The sequence below is a fragment of the Podarcis tiliguerta genome, assembly GCF_965153285.1.
Source record: "Podarcis tiliguerta genome assembly, chromosome: 8".
In the NCBI taxonomy this organism is placed as follows: domain Eukaryota; kingdom Metazoa; phylum Chordata; class Lepidosauria; order Squamata; family Lacertidae; genus Podarcis; species Podarcis tiliguerta.
Window position 1 is genome coordinate 52,920,466 of NC_139541.1, and position 18,836 is coordinate 52,939,301.

Genomic DNA, 18,836 nt, shown 5'->3' on the forward strand with positions numbered 1-18,836 from the left:
ACCAATGGCATGTGGCCCTCAGAAGGCTGCTGCGAAGGGATGAAAATGACTCTTCACTTACAGTGACCTACAATGGTAGGAGACAGGGTAGAAGGGATTCTAGGCTACTAAATTGGCAGCTTTGCTCCCCTCTGGGGAGTGCTAGAACAATTTCCCAGCAAATGAAAACGACAACAGCAACAACTGCAACAAGATGGGTGGAGTACCTTCCTTCCAGCACGGGTGGGAATGTGGTTTACTTCTGGCATTATACCAGATCAGCTGCCGGCAGCCATCGTATGCACAGGAGTACTCATCGTCCCCGATACCGTAACCTTCCTTCAGGGAAGATAAAATACAGCATTTATTTTTCTTGAGACATGACAAGACTTGTGGGAATCTTGTTTTTAAAGCTTCTCAACCATTTTGCATAACTATGGGCACATGGGGGGACGTGGGTGGGGCTGTGGGTAAAAGCCTCAGCACCTAGGGCTTGCCGATCGAAAGGTCAGCAGCTCGAATCCCTGCGGTGGGGTGCGCTCCCGTTGTTCGGTCCCAGCGCCTGCCAACCTAGCAGTTCGAAAGCACTCCCGGGTGCAAGTAGATAAATAGGGACCGCTTACTAGCGGGAAGGTAAACGGCGTTTCCGTGTGCGGCTCTGGCTCGCCAGAGCAGCGATGTCACGCTGGCCACGTGACCCAGAAGTGTCTCCGGACAGCGCTGGCCCCCGGCCTCTTGAGTGAGATGGGCGCACAACCCTAGAGTCTGTCAAGACTGGCCCGTACGGGCAGGGGTACCTTTACCTTTACGGGCACATGGGGGGTATCAATATGTTCTTTCTTAACAAGGGTGAGATCTGAATGCAGGTTTGAATATGTGGCCCACTGTTGGACTACACTGGGCACATTTATGCCCTCTTGCAAGTACAGACTCAGGGCTTCTTTCAAGAGTTGCTTCCTGCTGTGTGATCATACGCTGGGTGAATTCCAGAAGGGGAAAGATCCATAGGCTATGGCTTCCTGGTTGTGTATAGCTCCCTGACACTTTCTGAAATTGCAAAATCACCTTTAAAACCTAGACAAAAGCTAAATTTGGTGCAAATGCAATGCTACAACTGAATTTATGCTGGATTTGTGCAGGAGAGAAGAGGAGGGAGCATGCAAACAGGTGGGATATTCTGGCTTTCTTGCTTAAGGTTAAGAAAATCCCATCTGCACCAGTCATTGCACCAAACACCAGTGCACATTTTGGCATCAAAGTGCTGTGCAATAACCGATAACTAAAATACAGTTAAATGTACAGTTGTGCCGCTAGGGAAGGTGAAGAGGGGCTCTCATCTACCTCCTTCTCCAGCAACGCCAACTCTCCCCACCATATCAAGGTATTTGCATCTAACCCTATACAACATTTTTACTATAGTGAAACACCTTCCCTGTAATTGTAAACTGCAACTTTTGCCAACCTGTGCTGATTGGGGCTGATGGGAGCTGCAGCCCAAAACATCTGGAGGGCCCATTTAAACCAAAAGTTGCAAGAAAAACCAGAATCTTCACATGGCTTCTGCAAAGATGTCAGTGTTGGAACCAGGTTAACATTTCCAAGCAGGTTGGTTCCACAAGTTTCATGCCCCAGTGAAGGCCTTCTATCTGGCTCCCATCTGCCTCTTTTCCAGAGGTGACAGGGACCCAGAAAAGAGACTCCAAGGCCGATCCAACTTCCAACTTAATGAGTAGGTTCCTATGGCAGAAAGTGGCACTTACATGATTGAGGAATTTGCTGTCTTTGGTAGCCCATCCTATCTGCATCACCCCAGAAGTAATGGCTGTGACTTCATAGTACCAAACTCCAGAATCCACACAGAAAGTACATCGAACGCTTTCAAAAGACGACGCATCACATCGGGCCTAATGAACAAACCAAAAGTAAAATAAATAAATGCTTGCCTTCCAAAAGACAACAGCTACCTGGCCCTAGCAGGAGGAATTTAAATCCTTGTAAGTTCTCAGCTCCATTTTGAGGCAACAGGCTCATATTTCAGAAGAAACCGATTCTACATTTAATACTGAATAGGTAACTCACCCGCAGATGTGAAGATGTGAGACTAAGTGCCCTGCAGGTGTGGTCTGAAAAAGGCTTGCTTTTGTTTTGTTTTGTTGTTTTGTTCTGCAAACACAGACCACTGAGAATTTATGTCTGGAGTCTGCTACAAAGTCAGGTGGAGCCTTGAGTGTGCTATGCACATGACTCTCTGGGAATCCAATGCTGCCTTGCGGGAGGGGCTCCTGCTTGCCCTCCCTTATGCTTTGTTTGCATATTTGCAAATAATGCAAACCAGTAATTATTTCCCACATTGATAGCAAGAGATACAGGGTTGTGATATGTATATTCCAGATCCTGAATGCAGGCTTTGTAGTCCATTTTAATAAGTTCACAAGGATCACCAACAGCTACATTCTGAAACAGGATTTGTAAGTCTTACTGTATCCCCTTTGATGTCACAACCTTATTAATCATTGATTAAAACCTCTTGCTAAACTTCCTCTCTTTCTGCTATTTCAGCTGGGTTTATTAAAAAACATATAAAAATGGCTTGGTTTGACTTACGGCCTATATTATTATCTCAAAGAGAGTGAAGCCTCTAGTGTCCTCTCTTCCAAAGGGAAATGAAACCCAAATAGTGCTATTCTGAAACTTCTTACTGTTTGGGGAAGTGTAGAAGATATAAAAATATGATGGAATTAAGTACCAAAACTTACCTCCAACCCACGTGGTGAAATCTTAAGGTATTCACTGACATCGTTACTATTCAGCATGGCATTTATGTTGGTCAAGTCAACTTTCTCGTATGTAAACTGCCTGCCTTCTTTCAAAACTGCAAAAATACATATTTAGAAATTGTAACTGTAGTAGAAGTCCTAATATTGCAAAACATGGACCTGGCAATCAAATGTATCTGCTCACCTGATACGAATCTTACTGCAGAGCGTTAGTTAACCAATTTGATCAAATGGTCTGGGATTTGACCAAGAAGGAAGTCCCCAATCAGGAAACACATTAGATACTTTACCAGTTAGAATAAAGTTAAATTTATACAAATAATAAATTAAATTGTCATTTTATTTCATTCATTAAATGGAATTTTTGTTACACTTGTCGAAGATGGAATATTGAAATTCTCAGAACACTGAGAAGGGGTGATGGGCAGGAACTGGGAACTGTGGAAAATTATGTACCTCTTCTTCATTAAAGGGACTATCCGACAGACCACCCTCTAGTACAGGCATGTGAAGTTTGGGGGCAAGGTCCAAATTAGGCTGGATCCAATTTGGCCTGAAAGGCAGTTTCCTCGAACCATGCCCACCCTTTTAATTTTAAGGACTTTCCCCCCTTAAAGGCATTCCTATTTTTAGACTTTGAACAGCAACCAAGCTTTTGCCAGAGACTAGACTCAAGGGAAATTGCAGCCCAAAGAGAACACAATGGTGGCAGAAGCAGAAGCCTATAATCACCATGGATTTCCTTCATATATTACCCACAGCAATGTGGTTACTGCTGTCTTGTTGATGCTTCCATATCACTCCCGGTGGCCTGTGCAACTTCCACCCACATGCTTAAGGTGAGTTGCATAACAGCATATTCAGGTCAACTTGTGAAGTGGGCCACAGTCTCCCACTACTTTTCTATAGGGATGGCTAAATTAAACTGATTAAAAAAATGTCTGGGCAACAAAGTTTTCACCAGTGCACTTCCTGCTGGAAGGAGGACAATGCAAGGCAGATGTTTGCTTGGGGCCATAAACTCTCCACAGCAAGTCACGACAAGTTACACCCATAATAATTGTACACCTCACTTAGCTCCCTCTGTGAAAATTGCTCTGACAGACTTGTCTGACCTCAAGGCTAAAATGTACAAAACTGCTACACTGTGAAGTGCAGGAGGAATCAGTTCTCTGAGTGTTCAAAGGTCCCCTAAAGGGTTAGGCAGCTACCCCAAGACATTTCCCAAATTTTCTCCACCTTTGAGTTATCCTGCCTCTGGGTTAAGTGACCCGAATTCAGTAGCAGTACATGCACATAACACTGCTGGTTTTATCAAGGAAGTTTTCGCTTTCGGATTCTGAAAGCTACATTACACCATAGCAGTCAAAGTTTGCTTAAATACCAAATAAAACATTGCATCTTTGAATGCAGAGCATGTCACCAGCAACGCCCCCAGCTCGCAGATAAATTCTTACTTACATAGATTGTCTAAACTCCACTGGGCACAGAATCCAACTTGGCGTTTTAAGTAGTCTGGATTATCTGTCCATTTCTCTAACAAGACTAGCTGGTCACTGATGCACGTTTCAGAAACTGTCATTTTATTTTCACCTAAAATGGTAACAAAAGTGACGATTGTCAAAAAAACCCTTCACCAGAAACAAAGATTGTTCATGCTTAAACATATCATTTTCTAAGTATCCAAAAGCAGTATTAGTTTCTCTTCTCTCTTTCTCAAAGAGGAACCAGGCAACATTTAAGCAGTCAGTGGAACTTACGTCACTGGCCATGTGATGATTAGCTAAGCAAAGCACCTTTTCTAAGCATCCAAGAGGGCCTTTGCAGACACCATTTCTTCTTCCCTGCCCTCCTAACACCACACCCTTGCTATCTGGCAGGGGTGGGTAACTTTTTCAGCACAAGGAGGCAACATCCTACACACACTCACACCCCCCTCCATTCTTCACCCAGGCTTTATCAGAGTTCAAAAATGCATCCCAGGCAAGCAAAAGCACTCAAGGAGGGTGGAAAACAGGGCTGGAGAAAGGGGGTATGGTCTGGGGAGAGGCCCAAGGGCTACATAGAGAGGCTTGGAGGACTATGTTTGGCCACCAGGCCTGAGGGTCCCCAGCCCTACTCTATAGCACTAAAGGGCTCTTTTTGAAGGCTAAACTTGTTTTGATCTCCCTCTGCCCTTTGGTTGGGCATCACTTGGGCCTGTTCCTCCATTTAAAAACAAGGCAACTCTTGTCAGGCTATTGGGACTGTAGGCAGCACCATGCGCAGATATGCAAAACCACAGGCACAACTAAACAGTCCTGCCACAGCACACAGTCATTTGGTGTTCTCTGTAGAGGAAACTGCAACAGCAGACATGCTGCTCAGCTGTTTCCAGGCAACTAAGAACACCCTCCAAATCTCAGGTGGAGCCTGAGAGCAGAGGAGGGAGAGCAGTTGTCAGGCTCTGAAGGTTCACAATAAAGAACTCCATAGCACTTGGAGCAAGCCTAAGCCATCTTGTCAGTGCCACATACATGCTTATGAACAAAGTGTGTGTATGGGGGGGGGGGGGAGTCCAACACACATACTAGGAACCACCTTGTGTTTTCCCCATAGATTTTGAGCTAACTCACTTACTTGTTTGTGCAAACTTTTCCAGGGCTATTAGTGCAAAAAGCATTACAGTTGGGTGGGACTGGAACTCCTAAGATAAACAAGAGAATTAAAGGATACAGTATTCCCTTAAACTGATCTCCGAAAACAACAACTTTAGCCGATTTGTCAAATACAGGGAAAAACATTGCACTTTCAAGACAAAAGCATTCATGTCTTGTCATAAGAGGAATGGTCTAATTACAGGGTTTTTTTTAGAGACCCAAGCACCAAGACAAAGTCCTACGCAGAAGGACGAAGGAAGCTGTTCTGGATTAGGGAAATAGCCATAGCTCAGCTCAGAGGATCGGAAAACAAGCCACTGACTCCCACAAACCGCCTCCTTCAATTTCAGGCTTCCTCTAACTGTAGTTTGCTGTAATGTTCAAATCTGGCAACTGTGGCTTGGAGGCTACTGCTGATCATGGACTGCTTGATTCAGGAATCTGAACACACTATAACTAGAGGCCAAAGCACAGCAAGAAATGAGTGTGAGAGACTTGAGGAGAGTGGAGCTGGTGCTGATGTATTGCTGATCTTCCAAACCATGGCTTGGAGGACTGTGGCATCTGAACCGGGCCACAGAGGGGATGAAATTTCTAAGCAATTTCTTCTCACCTATTAAGCCTGGCAGGGGAGGCCATGTTCTACCTCCTATTATTTCTGTCAACACATTATAAAAAGCTTTCTTTTAACCTTTCAAAGCTTTCCAGACAAATTTGAGGCCTCTAAATTCTATTCTTTCATTAATTTCCATTGTACTAAAGAACAATGTAATGATTTTACAATGTTGGTTTTAATTTAAGACTTTTAATACATTGCTTTTTTTCTTGAAAAACAGAAATAAGTTGCCTGTAATTTTATAAATGCTCATAAAGGGGCAAAGCCACACCACCACCTACAGATGGTGGGATGGGAACATTACTCTTCACTGCTTGCCCAGAGGAAAAAATGTGCAGGTGAGCACATGACTCTTCGCCACATGAACAACTTCTGAAGCTGCCTTGTGCCTTCTGATATGGGGGGCTTCTGCATTCAAGGCATGTGCTCTACCTCTCAGCAATGCCCCCTCCCCATTTCTATGCATCCCCTCAACACACACTCACTACTGAAAAAGGAGGATGGTGGCGGCGGCAGCAGCAGCAATGATGAAGGCTTGACCCCATGTTGGGAGCTGTTTCCTCCCAAAACTTAACAGGATGAAATGCAAGGCCCTGATCCCTCTGATGTTCACACACAGGAGACATAGCATTTAAAGAGGAACAACATTAGAGGAGGATTAAACTGTGATACTCACCAAGCTCTGCAGCAAGTATTCCAAGATCCCTTGGCTGAGTAAACCTACACTTGCAGGGCCTGCAAAAACACTAAAAATGAAACACGTGCATCGAAGCTGCTGCATTACGTTTTTTAAAAGTCAATTCCAAAGAGCTTAATGTACAACTCTGCCCTCCCTGATATCTTGTGCTCTATAGGCATAAGGTATTGTGCAAGAAAGAAAGAAATCAAGTATATTTAGTTTAGCTTTTAAAAAAAACAATTAAGCAGGAAAAGCCAATGTTTTTAAAATACAGTAATATTGCATCTTAAGCACATGTAACTTGTGCAATTTCAACCAAAGGTGGCAAAGCCTACACTCAGTGTGCTGGCTCCAGAAGGCAAGGGATGATTGTACAGGGGCATTTCCAAGGGTTTGGGTAAGCATACAATCATACTGTGCTTAAAAGGATCTCAGAAAGCTAGACTCCAAAGATAAGTTCACAAGATGGCATGAAGGTAATATCCATCCCCTTGTTTTTAGTATTAACCTCCAGCAGTCAGCTATATACTGGATGCAGGCAGGAGCCCACAAATTTTTGCTAGGTGTGACAGCCAAGTATTGTTCCTACTGGACACTTCCCAGACCCAGCTACACAAAGTATGTTACACCCCCCTTGTATTTACTGCCCCTAGTTAAGGGGCATTCAAATGGAAGAGCAGGAGGTGTATTGCAGCCCCCCTCCCACTGTAACCGATAACAGTAAGTGTGCATTCCAACAAAACAACACAGCCTGACACTACTTTCAAAGAGGAACCCTTTGCTTTCTGGTGTTGCCAGCATCATTTTTTTAAAAAGATGTTGCCTACTGTAGAGGAATACATTGGAGACACCCTGCTGGGCATCATTGATGATCTGGAGACCACAGCTGTGGGTGCCTGGGTGCAGCTGAACAAAACATTTTACAGACTCGTTGATTTCAATTAGGGAGTTAATGTTCTAAGCACTGCCCCAGGATATTGAGGGCGTACTCTTGATAATGATGGGAGTTACATGCAACGTATTTACACCAGATCACCTGTGACCTGAGCAGAGAGACTGGAGGGGAGAATCTAGAGCAAAACAAAGCAGGGTGCCTGTTAATAACCCCAACAGTTACATAAAAACATTAAAAATCCTTCTTACCTGCAAGTTTTTCTGCCAAACAGCCTAGTACTGCTGTTGTGTTCCGGTGTTTGGCAGGATGACAGGCATCCTGGCAAGCAACAGCTCCACTTAAACTTAATATTTCTGTTAACTTCTGCAACGCATCCTAAACAAGACAAGTTAAAATGCTACTGAATAGTAGAACAGTGAGAGACACAGTCCCTTCTCTTTATCTCAGCTCCAGATAGAACCAGAAGATACTCCAATTATCTCCACGGTACTTTGTAACCACTGGGGAACAAAACATATGCTCCCTATTTTTGCATGTGCAAAACCTCTTGTTTAACAGCTTCTGTTAGAAAAACAGCAACTCGCATCCACAAAACTTCAAGGACTATCAAGACACTAAATTAGTAGTCACAGGTTTTTAAGAAGTTAGGAAATACTTCTTCCTTCTTAAAAAGTAATTCACTGTAAAACAATATATAGCTGCAAGCCTAAAATCTCTCACTCTGGAGTTGTGCCACTGAAGCCTGTGGGATAAATCCAGCATAAGCTATTTAAGAACCTTGGCCAAAGGAAAGGACACCAGCCATTCTGCAAAGTGTTGTTTCCCTTCAACTCTTTCTTTAGTCATATGATGAGAGGAGACTCAATGAATCATATTTTTGGAAGGAGAGAGGGCCCAAGAGAAATCTTAAAAGTGCCTGGGTTTTGCAGTGTTTTTGGTCTCGTGGTACACTTATACAAAGTTGACTAAGCAATGCACACTAGGGGGAAAAAGAATTCTTACTGACTTCTCTAGTCATGTGATAGATATCCTAATGCATTTCATAGTCCATATAGAAAGATTTATGGGCACGAAGTCTATATATTCAGTATCTTTACAAAATGGTGGAGCATACATGAATTCTGAAGGCATCAACAGCCTAATTCTCAGTTTGGACAAGCAATTAGCAGATTCAGATAACAGAGAGTTTATACAACTCTATGCATGTGTCTCTGTGTGTGCTCACCAGGACAAGCTTTCCGTCCAATGACTTTCAGTTGTGTTTTGAAACTTTTGTTCAGGAAATTGTCGATGTGAAAATGACACATTGTAATATTGTTTCTTAAGATGTGCATTGTTAAAAAGTTTGGTCAGAATCAGTTCGACAGTGGGGGATGCTACATGCTGTTGTAATAAGGTTACCAAGTCTACAGGCATTTATTTTACTTACTTTCGTTGGCAATGGACACTCATCCAAAAGCAAAGTTATAACAGCTGGTCCCAAGGGATCTTCTAATGGAATAACTCTAATTAAGGATTGGACAACTTCCAGCCAGCCTTCATCTGTCAATCACAAAACAGAGGCAACTGTCTTAGACTGGTAACAATAGATGGAGACAATAATCATACATGAATCACAAGTACGATTTCAATAGCATTTTAACAATTCATCTGAACCACACATCACAGTTAACAAGCAGCTGCTAATCTAGACTGCAATAGCAGGACAAACTCAGCTCCTGGAGATAGGGCAAATATTCATAGCTCCAGGGATTAATGTTAGGACAAGTTCACACATGCATATTTCTTACTCAACTGCAATACCTAGAGATGACTCATAAGTACAAATAATAATAATAATAATAATACCACAAACACTGAGCATTAACACTTCTCAGTGAAGGCAAGTCACAAATTCAGCTGCATTTTGTAACATGATGTTTATGTACAATCAGTGTCGTGAGTTTCTACAGCACAGAAATAAGGTGAGATTTTGCTCCCTCTCTGAAGTTCCTTCACCATGTCCCACTAAGTTAATGGGAGCCACTAATGACTGAACCAGATCCATCTCTGCATAACCTCCATCCCTTGGTATGAACAGTGATTTGTAACAGAATGTAGGAACTGGCTTCTATGGGTAATGATTAGTGAATTAGGAAGGATCCCCTGAATACTATGAGGTCTAATACATTATCGCTTGGAAAGCCAGCTCCAGAGTTATTTTATAAGAGGCAAAAGATCAGAAACACACCACCCTTCCTTCTCAAACTATGGTTTAAGTTTAAGAAAGGCACACAGGAGATGGAATGCAACGAAGGTAACACACTGCCTTTCCCAAACTGGTTCCCAGCAGTCTCCTTCTCCAACAGCAGGACACAGAGAGGAATTTGTGAATAGGCTGTTATATTTCCTATCATTTATGTATAAAGAAGATAATCTATAACTTGCTAATGAAACAGGAAAATCTGAACTCTCACAGGAAGGAAGGGAAAAGTCAAAGTGACTGAGGCCTAAAGGCTGAATTGCAGAGCAAGGCGTCATCAGAGCCACAATTGACATTACTGTCTAGATGCTTTTTTCGTTTTCCACATGTTAAGTACAGCACCAATTTAGAAGAATTATATGTAATAAAGTCCAAAGGACTTTGGACACTGAATTTAAAGGAGGGGAAATGTATCTTGAGTCCTTTTTAGAGTTAAAGGGGTATAATTTTTTTATGAGGAAATAAAGGATGATAAACTGTTTGTGTCATGGAAATCCACTGCATCAGACATGAAATTGATCTGCCTCTAGCTGTTCCAAAGAGCTACTCTCAAGTCTTCAGTTACATCTTTAGGAATTGTGCTCCTTAAAACCACAGCTGCATGAGCAGGTGTGGTATTTTAAGCAGCTCCAGAACTGAGGAATTCAGACATCTACAGTTGCTCCAGGCAAAAATGCTTAAAAGGTATAGTGGTCCGGAGCCAACTTCACCCACCTGGTATGCTGAAAGGGGATGACAGGAACTTTATCCCAAAATATCTGGAGGGCACTAGGTTGGTGAAGACTGGTCTAGAGATATCAACACACATTTGGGGATATTCTTCCCATATCCTGCAAGGTTCCTCAGTATTTAATTAACATTTTCCTTTTAATTTGGAAGCAAACTATTCCCCCAGTTACTCCAAGGTCTGTTTACTAGCTCAGTGTAAAACCAAAATAAGCCTGTTAGCTTGAGCCTTGTGGCAGCTGGCAGGCTGATTTCGCAACAGCATACCTCATAAATTTAGCCAGATTAGACAGGTACACATATTAAGCTAATTACAAATTTACCAAGCTCATTGTCAAGTAGCAGTATTATTTAGGTAATCACTGTAAAATTGCCTCAACCCTTGGAAATAAACATGCAGTGCAACTCTTAAGCTTCTTTACAGAGCTAAACGGTTTCTTAGTACATTGCAACTGGAGTGCCACACTAGAGCAGGGAGGTACCTGTTTCAGCCATTTCATGCAAAGTCATCATTGAATAAGGAGGTTCCTGATCACTGGAAGAAAACACAAGACAAAAAGGTTACGTTAATCATTATCAAAGTTGGCACACTCATACCAGCTTACAATGAAGAGCAATGCAGAAGATCCATGACTGTTTAACAGCCAGCTAAGTTCCATGGTTCCTATCCAATGTTAATTTTATTCAGAGTAGAACCAATGAAATGACTGGGCATGACTAACAGGTCCATGAAATTCACTAAGTCTATTCTGAGTAGAATCTGGTTGGATATAGTCTCATATCTATAATGAAGAAGAATAACTATCATAGTTGTTTACTTAATAGGTTTTTATGCCACCCTTCCTCTAAGGAACTCAGAGGGGCATACATGGCCACCTGTTTATCTTCTTAACAACCTTGTGAGGCAGGTTAGGCTGAGAGCAAGTGATTGTCATGGTAACCCTGAGCCAAACCGTGGCTGATAAGGACTTTGAACCTTCTCTCTTCACTACTTCCCCATACTGGTGTACTAGAAATGTTTCCTAGGCCACAGTCACATCATCAAGTACAGAACCATGGGAATGAAATCCAGGGATCTACATGTACAGATGTGCCTGAAGGATATTTATCAGCTCTACAACAAACTGGAAGTAGAACTTTATCCAATGTGGGGAACACAATGGCTTTGTGGTGGTGCAGTCATCTAGAGTGAACGTGAAAACAAAGACCCTGACTTGGCATACAAAAACTCTTATTGCACGCAACAGGGCTTCTCTAGACAATTGCCATAATCAGCACCATACCCCAGGATTCAATGGCCAGAAACCTTCATTTGTATCATTAATTTAAGAGACTGTTGGAAGCCTTCCAGCAAAAGGCACTCCTTTGCCTATTAGAAGAAACAAGAAAGCTGATATGGAGGTTTGCCATTAAAACTAGAACCTGGCAGGCCAAGCATCTACTGGAACGAACAACATTCTTGGTCATGTGGTGGAAAATATAGAGGCCAAATGGACCTCCCAAGATGGGGAATTCCGTTATCCATAGAAAAAGCCACATCCCAGCCAGCTGCATCTCAGCCACCCTTGGAAGAAGAAAAACAACCTCCCCAGCAAATCTAATGGAGCAGGCAGGTTGGTAAGGAAAGTGACTGAGCCCAAACCATTTAGGAATTTAAAGGTAATCATCAGCACACTGATTTCTGCCTGGAAATAAACTGGCAACCAGTGCAATCAGCTGTTGTGAAAATTTGATGAGCATCCGCTCACACTCTCACTGCCTCAGAGGATACTGCAATAATCCAAATTCTTAGGATAATGAGACAGTGTCAACACATTAATGTAGAATCTTTTCATTATTGCCACAGTTCCTAAAAGTATAGCAAGTGCTTTTATGAAAGTATAAAAACACAGAGGTCCACACCCAAGGTCTAAAATATAAAAGGCAAGACCATTAAAGGTACAAGAGGGAAGAGGGGCAGAGTCCTCCATTCAGAACAGAAGACAGAGCACCTCTGGCTCAAGGCCAGCTGCTACACACCAAGTGTTCACGGAACACAACATGAAAGGGAATGGAAGTTGTGGAGTGCTGAATGACAGAGGGCATGGAAGGAAGCAGCAGAACGCTTGCGATCCAATCTTGGGGGGTTGGGCTGGGGAGGAGAATCACAAAACTATTTTCCACTTATAATGTGACCATTTGTGCTTGGCAATATGTTCTATCACAGGACTGAATTCCTACTGGCTAAGAATTCTACCGAGTGCTTTCCCTAGTAACTTGTTAGTAGACATGCCCCTTCCAGTGCCCAGGTGAGGGAGTAGAAACAGAGTTTGGGACTTAGCCTAGAGAGACCTGGGTTCAAAACCCTGCCCAGCCATTGAGCACACTGGGTAGCCTTGGGCCAGTTGATAACCCCTGGATGCTACTTTGAGCCCCTTAAAGGAAAAATAGGATCCAAGCAGGATGAATTTTTACTATTGCTAGAAAATCCCCCAAAACAGCCTACTCTTTTTGTAGAAAACTGTCTGTTAGTTTATTCAGGTCAGCACTCCCCCCCCCCCAAGTTAAAGCAATACAATGTTTATAGCCAATAATGCTTGAACAAGCTAGTCCTGAAAGCAACTGAACCCATCCCACTGCCCCACACTGTTGTATTCTGCGCAAGTGGGAGAGTCATTCATTTTGTTCTCAGCACAAGGCAGTTGAAAACAGACGTCATTAACTTGAAAGAAGTGGCATAGGAGAAGCATTGTACTGCTGAGGTTCAATCCAAGTAAACTATAATGCTTGAGAAGAGAGGTGGAAATGCATTCCATTGTGCCCAGAAGCTTCTGTTTATTACATTTATACCCAGTCTTTCCCTCCACCACAAAACGCAAGGCTGTTCACAAAGGATTCCCAGGCAGTCTTGAAGTCAAACCCTAATCAGACCCAGACCCTCTTTGCTTCAACAAGGTGGGGGCATCACCTGCCTTCAGATTGTGGCCTAGGACAAACAGAAGCTCCAGTCTGTGCCAGAAAGGGCCTCAGACGCTTGGAGCTGGCAGGTAGCAAAGAATGAAGTGATTATTTAAGGAGTTATGAAAGAGCATTTTTGACAGCAGCTCAGATAATAAAGCAGGAAGGAAACTGTCAACACCCTTGTTGATGTTTAAGATACTACAAAGATAACTCAAACTGACAACGAATAATGACAATTTTAATCAGGAAAGGAAGCATTAAGGACAATTTTGTTGGTGCTGTTGCTATGATATGTAGCAGTAGCTCCTCTGCCATTGGAAGAGTGTGATCATGTCTCTCTCCCTCCTCACATACAACTTTGCTTGCCTGGGATATTCCTTCCTTTGCCTGTCTGTCGCCCCCTGTCCCCAACCACTCCCAATGTGCTCATGGTTCAACAGGGTTATTCAGATCCAATTCAAACATCACAAGCTGTGCCACCAGAGAACGCACCCAGGCATCACTTCTTTGAAAGTGGCTTTATTGCTTTACCCTACTCAGAATCTTTCCACTTATCATTAACCATTATGTAAACACTTGTAAGAATTGGCACAACACATATATCACCGGAACAGCCCTGCTGGACCAGACCAAGCCCAGATTCCTGTTTCCCAAAGTGCTCAGCCAGATGCTTATGGAAAGTCCACAAGCAGGATAAGGGAATCAGTCATTTCTGGCTATTATTCCAAGCAATGGGCTTTATTTGATTCTGAAAGTATCATCATGACTGGTAGCCCCTGGGAGCCTTATTATCTATTAATATTAATATTATTAACAATAATTAAATTTCTATACTGCTCTTCATGTCTATTCCTCCTTTAACTCCTTTCAACCTGGAGTTTTAGAAGGGGCAGACCAACAGACCACTCCAATACATGCTTCTGCAGAAGCAAGTAACTCAAAGACAGGGGACAAGCACAAGTTGCTGCCCCCCACCTATCCACGAAGACATCTTCAACTGCTGAGTTAGGAAAGGGGTCAGAGGACAGCTTCCCTAAATAACTGCCTCCTTAGCATGTGCTGCCCAATCTTACAATGCACTGCAAACACACAAAGAGATTCAAACTGGCTAACAAATCCCAACAGCACTTACTAGCACTATCAGAGTGTCCCCTTCCGTCCCAAAGGAAACCTTTCTTCTGCCATCAAAGGTGGCAGAACTACCTCTGGCCTCCAAAGACCTTAGGCAGCATCTTGTATATTGCTTTTGTGTCTGTTGAAACTGTAGAAGTCTCAACATGACACAAAGACAGTTTGCCATTTGGCTCTCCTCCCACGACTGGTGTAGGCATTGCAGTGGCTGCCACTCAACGGAATCAGGCAGTGTAAGGTTACAGGGCCGAGTAGGATTTCACTGAAACAAACTTTGGACGTCAAAATGAACTGCTGGAGGGGTATTTAAAAAGCGCAAGTGTTGCGAGGAGGAGCCAAGACGAATCTACTATCTTATTCATGGATTGTTCCTGAAACATCTGTAGACATTTCCAATTCCAACATAAAGTTGTCCACTTTTATGCCACTGGAGGCATTAGAGAAGTCTCCACAGATTGCAGCACAGCAATTTACAAGAGAAGGAAGGTACATCCATGGCAATATTTCTCTTCAGGAAGTACTTACTTGTCTACCAACGTCCGAATTACTGCTAGTGTGTCAAGTACTAATCCATCCACGTTATGTTTTTTCCTTCTTGGTTCATGTGGCCCCCGTCCCCGCCGGGGGGGCCTCACTGGGTCCCTCGGGTGGCTCCTGGAGTCCGATACAGGCACTCTGCTGTTCTCTGTCTGGCGACTTCTGGATTCTGCATTGTCTTCTACACCACTGTCTTCCCGACAAACACAGGAGTTGCCCATGCTGCTAGCCCCCAAGGTTTGCAGCAAACAGGGAATGTGCTGTTCAAGGGTCAGCCGTAAACCTTGGAGAAGGCTCCTGCTCGCATAGAACACAACCAAAGCGACGACAATCATCTAGACAGTTTTAAAAGCAATGTTTTTGGGATCCTGAATTGCAGCTTTTGCATCATATGAGTCTGTAACAACTGGAATGGGCAGGGAATGGCTGGGTAAGTGTCTGACATCATCACTGAAGATACACATTGGTCATCCAAAAGGAGGCCTGGAGGGTAAGAAAAAATACAAGCCCATCAACTTGGATTGAAATTGTAAAATAATGTGACTAGCAAACAAGTTCCTTTGCAAGCAGGCAAACAATCCTAATTTCCCCTTTGGCATACCTTTGTGCCCTGCACCAGAAAGGGAACCTGTACCCTCCAGATGCTGGTGGACTCCCAACTCCCGTCAGTCCCAGCCCAGTTCCCCAACCCTGCCTTAAACCCAACAGCTGATGCTACAAAGAGGGAAAACTTGTTTCTTATCCTCAAATCTGCTAAGGCGCCCAGTGCTGCAATTCTGTCCCGTTCAGATACCCAGGGCTACAAAAATGCTAATCAACCGCAATTCTCTCCAATTTATCCCCACCCTGAAGCATTCTAACATGCTGTTCTCAAAGTAAACTGAAGCGGGAGAGGGAAATGCACGTATACACAGTTCCTGGGGGAGGCTCAAACTGCACCCAGATCCCCGCCATCCTAAAACAAATGATCAATGCGAGGTTTCTTGAAGCAGCCAGTAGTAAAGTCCTTCCCACTCCTTTGTGTGAGTCCAAAGCCAGCTGCAAGGGAGTTGGGTCACTGGGAAATGCTGGTAGAGTGTGCAGCCAGTATAGAGCTTGAAAAATATTTCTGTTTCTCCAGGAGCCAGCCTCAAGTTGAAAAAAATGATCAGTTTACTAAGTGGTGGGCATTTAAAATAAAAATAAAAATCAAGGAGCCAGACACCTATGGATTTCAGCCTAGCCCTCCATATACCATGTTGCCTCTTCTACTATGCTTTATTTGAAAATAAGTGTATTCTGATATTCCAGCCAGCTTACCATGAATAAAAATGTTATCTAACTATCAAAAAGCAGGGTAAAGAACCCCACACAATTCAAGTTGCCCAGTCAGTTTCCATTAGCATTATGCCCCGAAACAAATGGCAACTTGTCAACTGATGGAGGAAATGGCACATAAAGGTCTATGAAGAATTATCTTGCTCTGAAGAGAGTGGAAACGAAACCCACAGCTGCCCAGGTCCAGCTGCCAGTGGTGGCCCCTCCCTCCTCCAACTGTCACCCAGGAAATCTTTGCAGTACCACCCACTCTGCAGCAGAGCAGAAAAGAAGTTACCATCACAGCTTCTTCTAAACAAACAGTTGCCTTTTGCATTGGTTGTTGTTTTTGTTTAAAAAAAAATCAGTTCTTATTATTGTAATAATGTTTATATAAACTGCTTTGTGATGTCTGTCTGAAAACCAGCATAGAAATACCTTAAATAAAACCAGGCCAGTGGAGGGAGGAGAGTGATGGGGATGGTGGAGGGCTCAGAACTTGCCTCCCAAAAGCAAGCCAGATGCTGGCACTGGCACTAAGTTGGCTGCCATATTTGGGTAACCATAAAGCACGGGGTGGCAAAAGGAGAAAGGAGGAAGAGATGTAACTTCATGACTTCATGACACATGGCCCTCCACAGTGAATGACTGGAATGCATCAACTGGCTTAATTAAAAAAAACGCAAGATGCTTGTAAATCTTTAAAAAACAACAACAGGGAAGAGCGATACTGAGAGCTGAACTTTCCATATAGGTTGGTCCTTCCTTCCTTTAGACCAATTCACACCACTATATTGAGAGTGGCATAGCTGTAACTATCAAAATAACCTGCTTTTGTGAAACCACCACTTATAAAAGCTTAGTCATAATATGAAAACTACAATTTAATGGAACAAGGTACAATTTACCTGGATGATTATCAACCCAAAATCCTACCTGAACCAGCCCGAGTAAGGTGTAGGAAGTACTAATCTATGTGAAAACTCACATTTAGCCCAGTGATGACTAAAACCCAAGCTTTCCGCAGGAAACTGTCTTATTCCAAGTCAGACCATTGGTCCATATAGCTCAGTATTGCTTACATTAACTGGCAGCAGCTCTTCACAATTTCTGATAAGATCTCGCCCAGCGATACCTGGAGATGCTGGGAAGTGAACCTGAGATCTTTTGCATGCCACAGCCCTGTTGACAATACACACATGTGACAGCAGGTTCAACGCCTGTCTTGTTGTTTTGTCCACCTGTAAAGCTATTCTAATATCAAATTATTAAGGAATTACTGTGAGTGATTTGGACCTGGCAAATAAAATCTAAGACTCTTAGAATAACTTGTTTCTAAACGAGAATGAGAACTAATTTTTCACTTGTTGATTACAGTTAGAATTTCTACCACTCTCTACTGGGAGAAAATAAGTGCTCTACTGATTAAATATAGAAAGTAAGTGATGTTATTCGTCATTATTAGTCATATCGATCCATCATACATGAGATATACCATTCTCGTGTATGACTGATATATATATAATCACACAGCCTGAAAGTCAGTATATTTAGATCATCCAGCACATCAGTGTGTAAGCCAGAAGAAGGGGAGGAACTCAGTTTCACAGATTCCTGATGCCTGAAGCATCAAGTCAATCATCTTGAAACGTCATAACTTACAACAACCCATGAAATGACTGTGCACCTAGGATTAAGGTACACTGATGCAAACCTATTTAAGTTGTTCCTCTGCCTTATTTTTTTCCTAAACTGATACAGGCTATATAACAGCACGCATAATTTGGTTTCAAAGCACAATGTCCAAGTTTCTCTTAAAATCATGAGGAGCCAACCCATGGTGTAAAACCAGTGAATTAGCACAGTACTTGGGATGGAGACTCTCAACTAACAAGGGGGAGCTTATTACTCTCCTCAGCTTGCCAGTTTCCTGAAAAAGAAGTTCTACACATGCTGCAAAGACAAAGATAAGGTGCAAATGCGAAGTTAAGTAGCCCTTACAGAAAGCAAAACTGCTCTGTTGGGCACTCAATACATAAACAAGTTATCTGTGCACCAGCCATCTTACAGCTCACAGTAAACAGTCTATGTAACCAGCTGCCACCCTTTAGATATATACAGGTACAACAGCTAATTTGATTGAAGTCTGTATTTTTCCTATATTTTTCACTTAAGTACATCAACCTATAAAAAACACTGCCAGCCAATTTCTAGCTTCTCGTTTGTTTAAGCTTTGTCTCACATATGCCACATACCCCTCTACCCCTAACAGAGACAGAACATTTCTCGCAATGTGGAAGCTATGAGTCAGTCCCTTGTGAAAAGACACGGGAAGAAGGGGGAGAAACTGAAGTGTATGCAACACCTTTCCTTATCAGC

General features: G+C 42.9%; 1 protein-coding gene across 2 annotated transcripts in view; it reads right to left on the reverse strand.

The window, feature by feature from the left end:
- The window catches only part of RSPRY1 (ring finger and SPRY domain containing 1), a 35,271-nt gene that overhangs the window by 7,939 nt on the left and 8,496 nt on the right, over positions 1-18,836 (reverse strand). For both annotated transcript variants that reach the window (XM_083452911.1, XM_083452912.1), the window contains 10 exons: positions 15,150-15,644; positions 11,036-11,088; positions 9,015-9,127; positions 7,834-7,960; positions 6,688-6,746; positions 5,376-5,442; positions 4,218-4,349; positions 2,736-2,851; positions 1,740-1,883; positions 207-318 (listed from right to left, as the gene is read on the reverse strand). In XM_083452911.1, coding sequence (XP_083309037.1) covers positions 207-318; positions 1,740-1,883; positions 2,736-2,851; positions 4,218-4,349; positions 5,376-5,442; positions 6,688-6,746; positions 7,834-7,960; positions 9,015-9,127; positions 11,036-11,088; positions 15,150-15,496 — 1,270 coding nt within the window. In that variant the 5' untranslated portion in view covers positions 15,497-15,644. The remainder of the gene's footprint in view (positions 1-206; positions 319-1,739; positions 1,884-2,735; positions 2,852-4,217; positions 4,350-5,375; positions 5,443-6,687; positions 6,747-7,833; positions 7,961-9,014; positions 9,128-11,035; positions 11,089-15,149; positions 15,645-18,836) is intronic.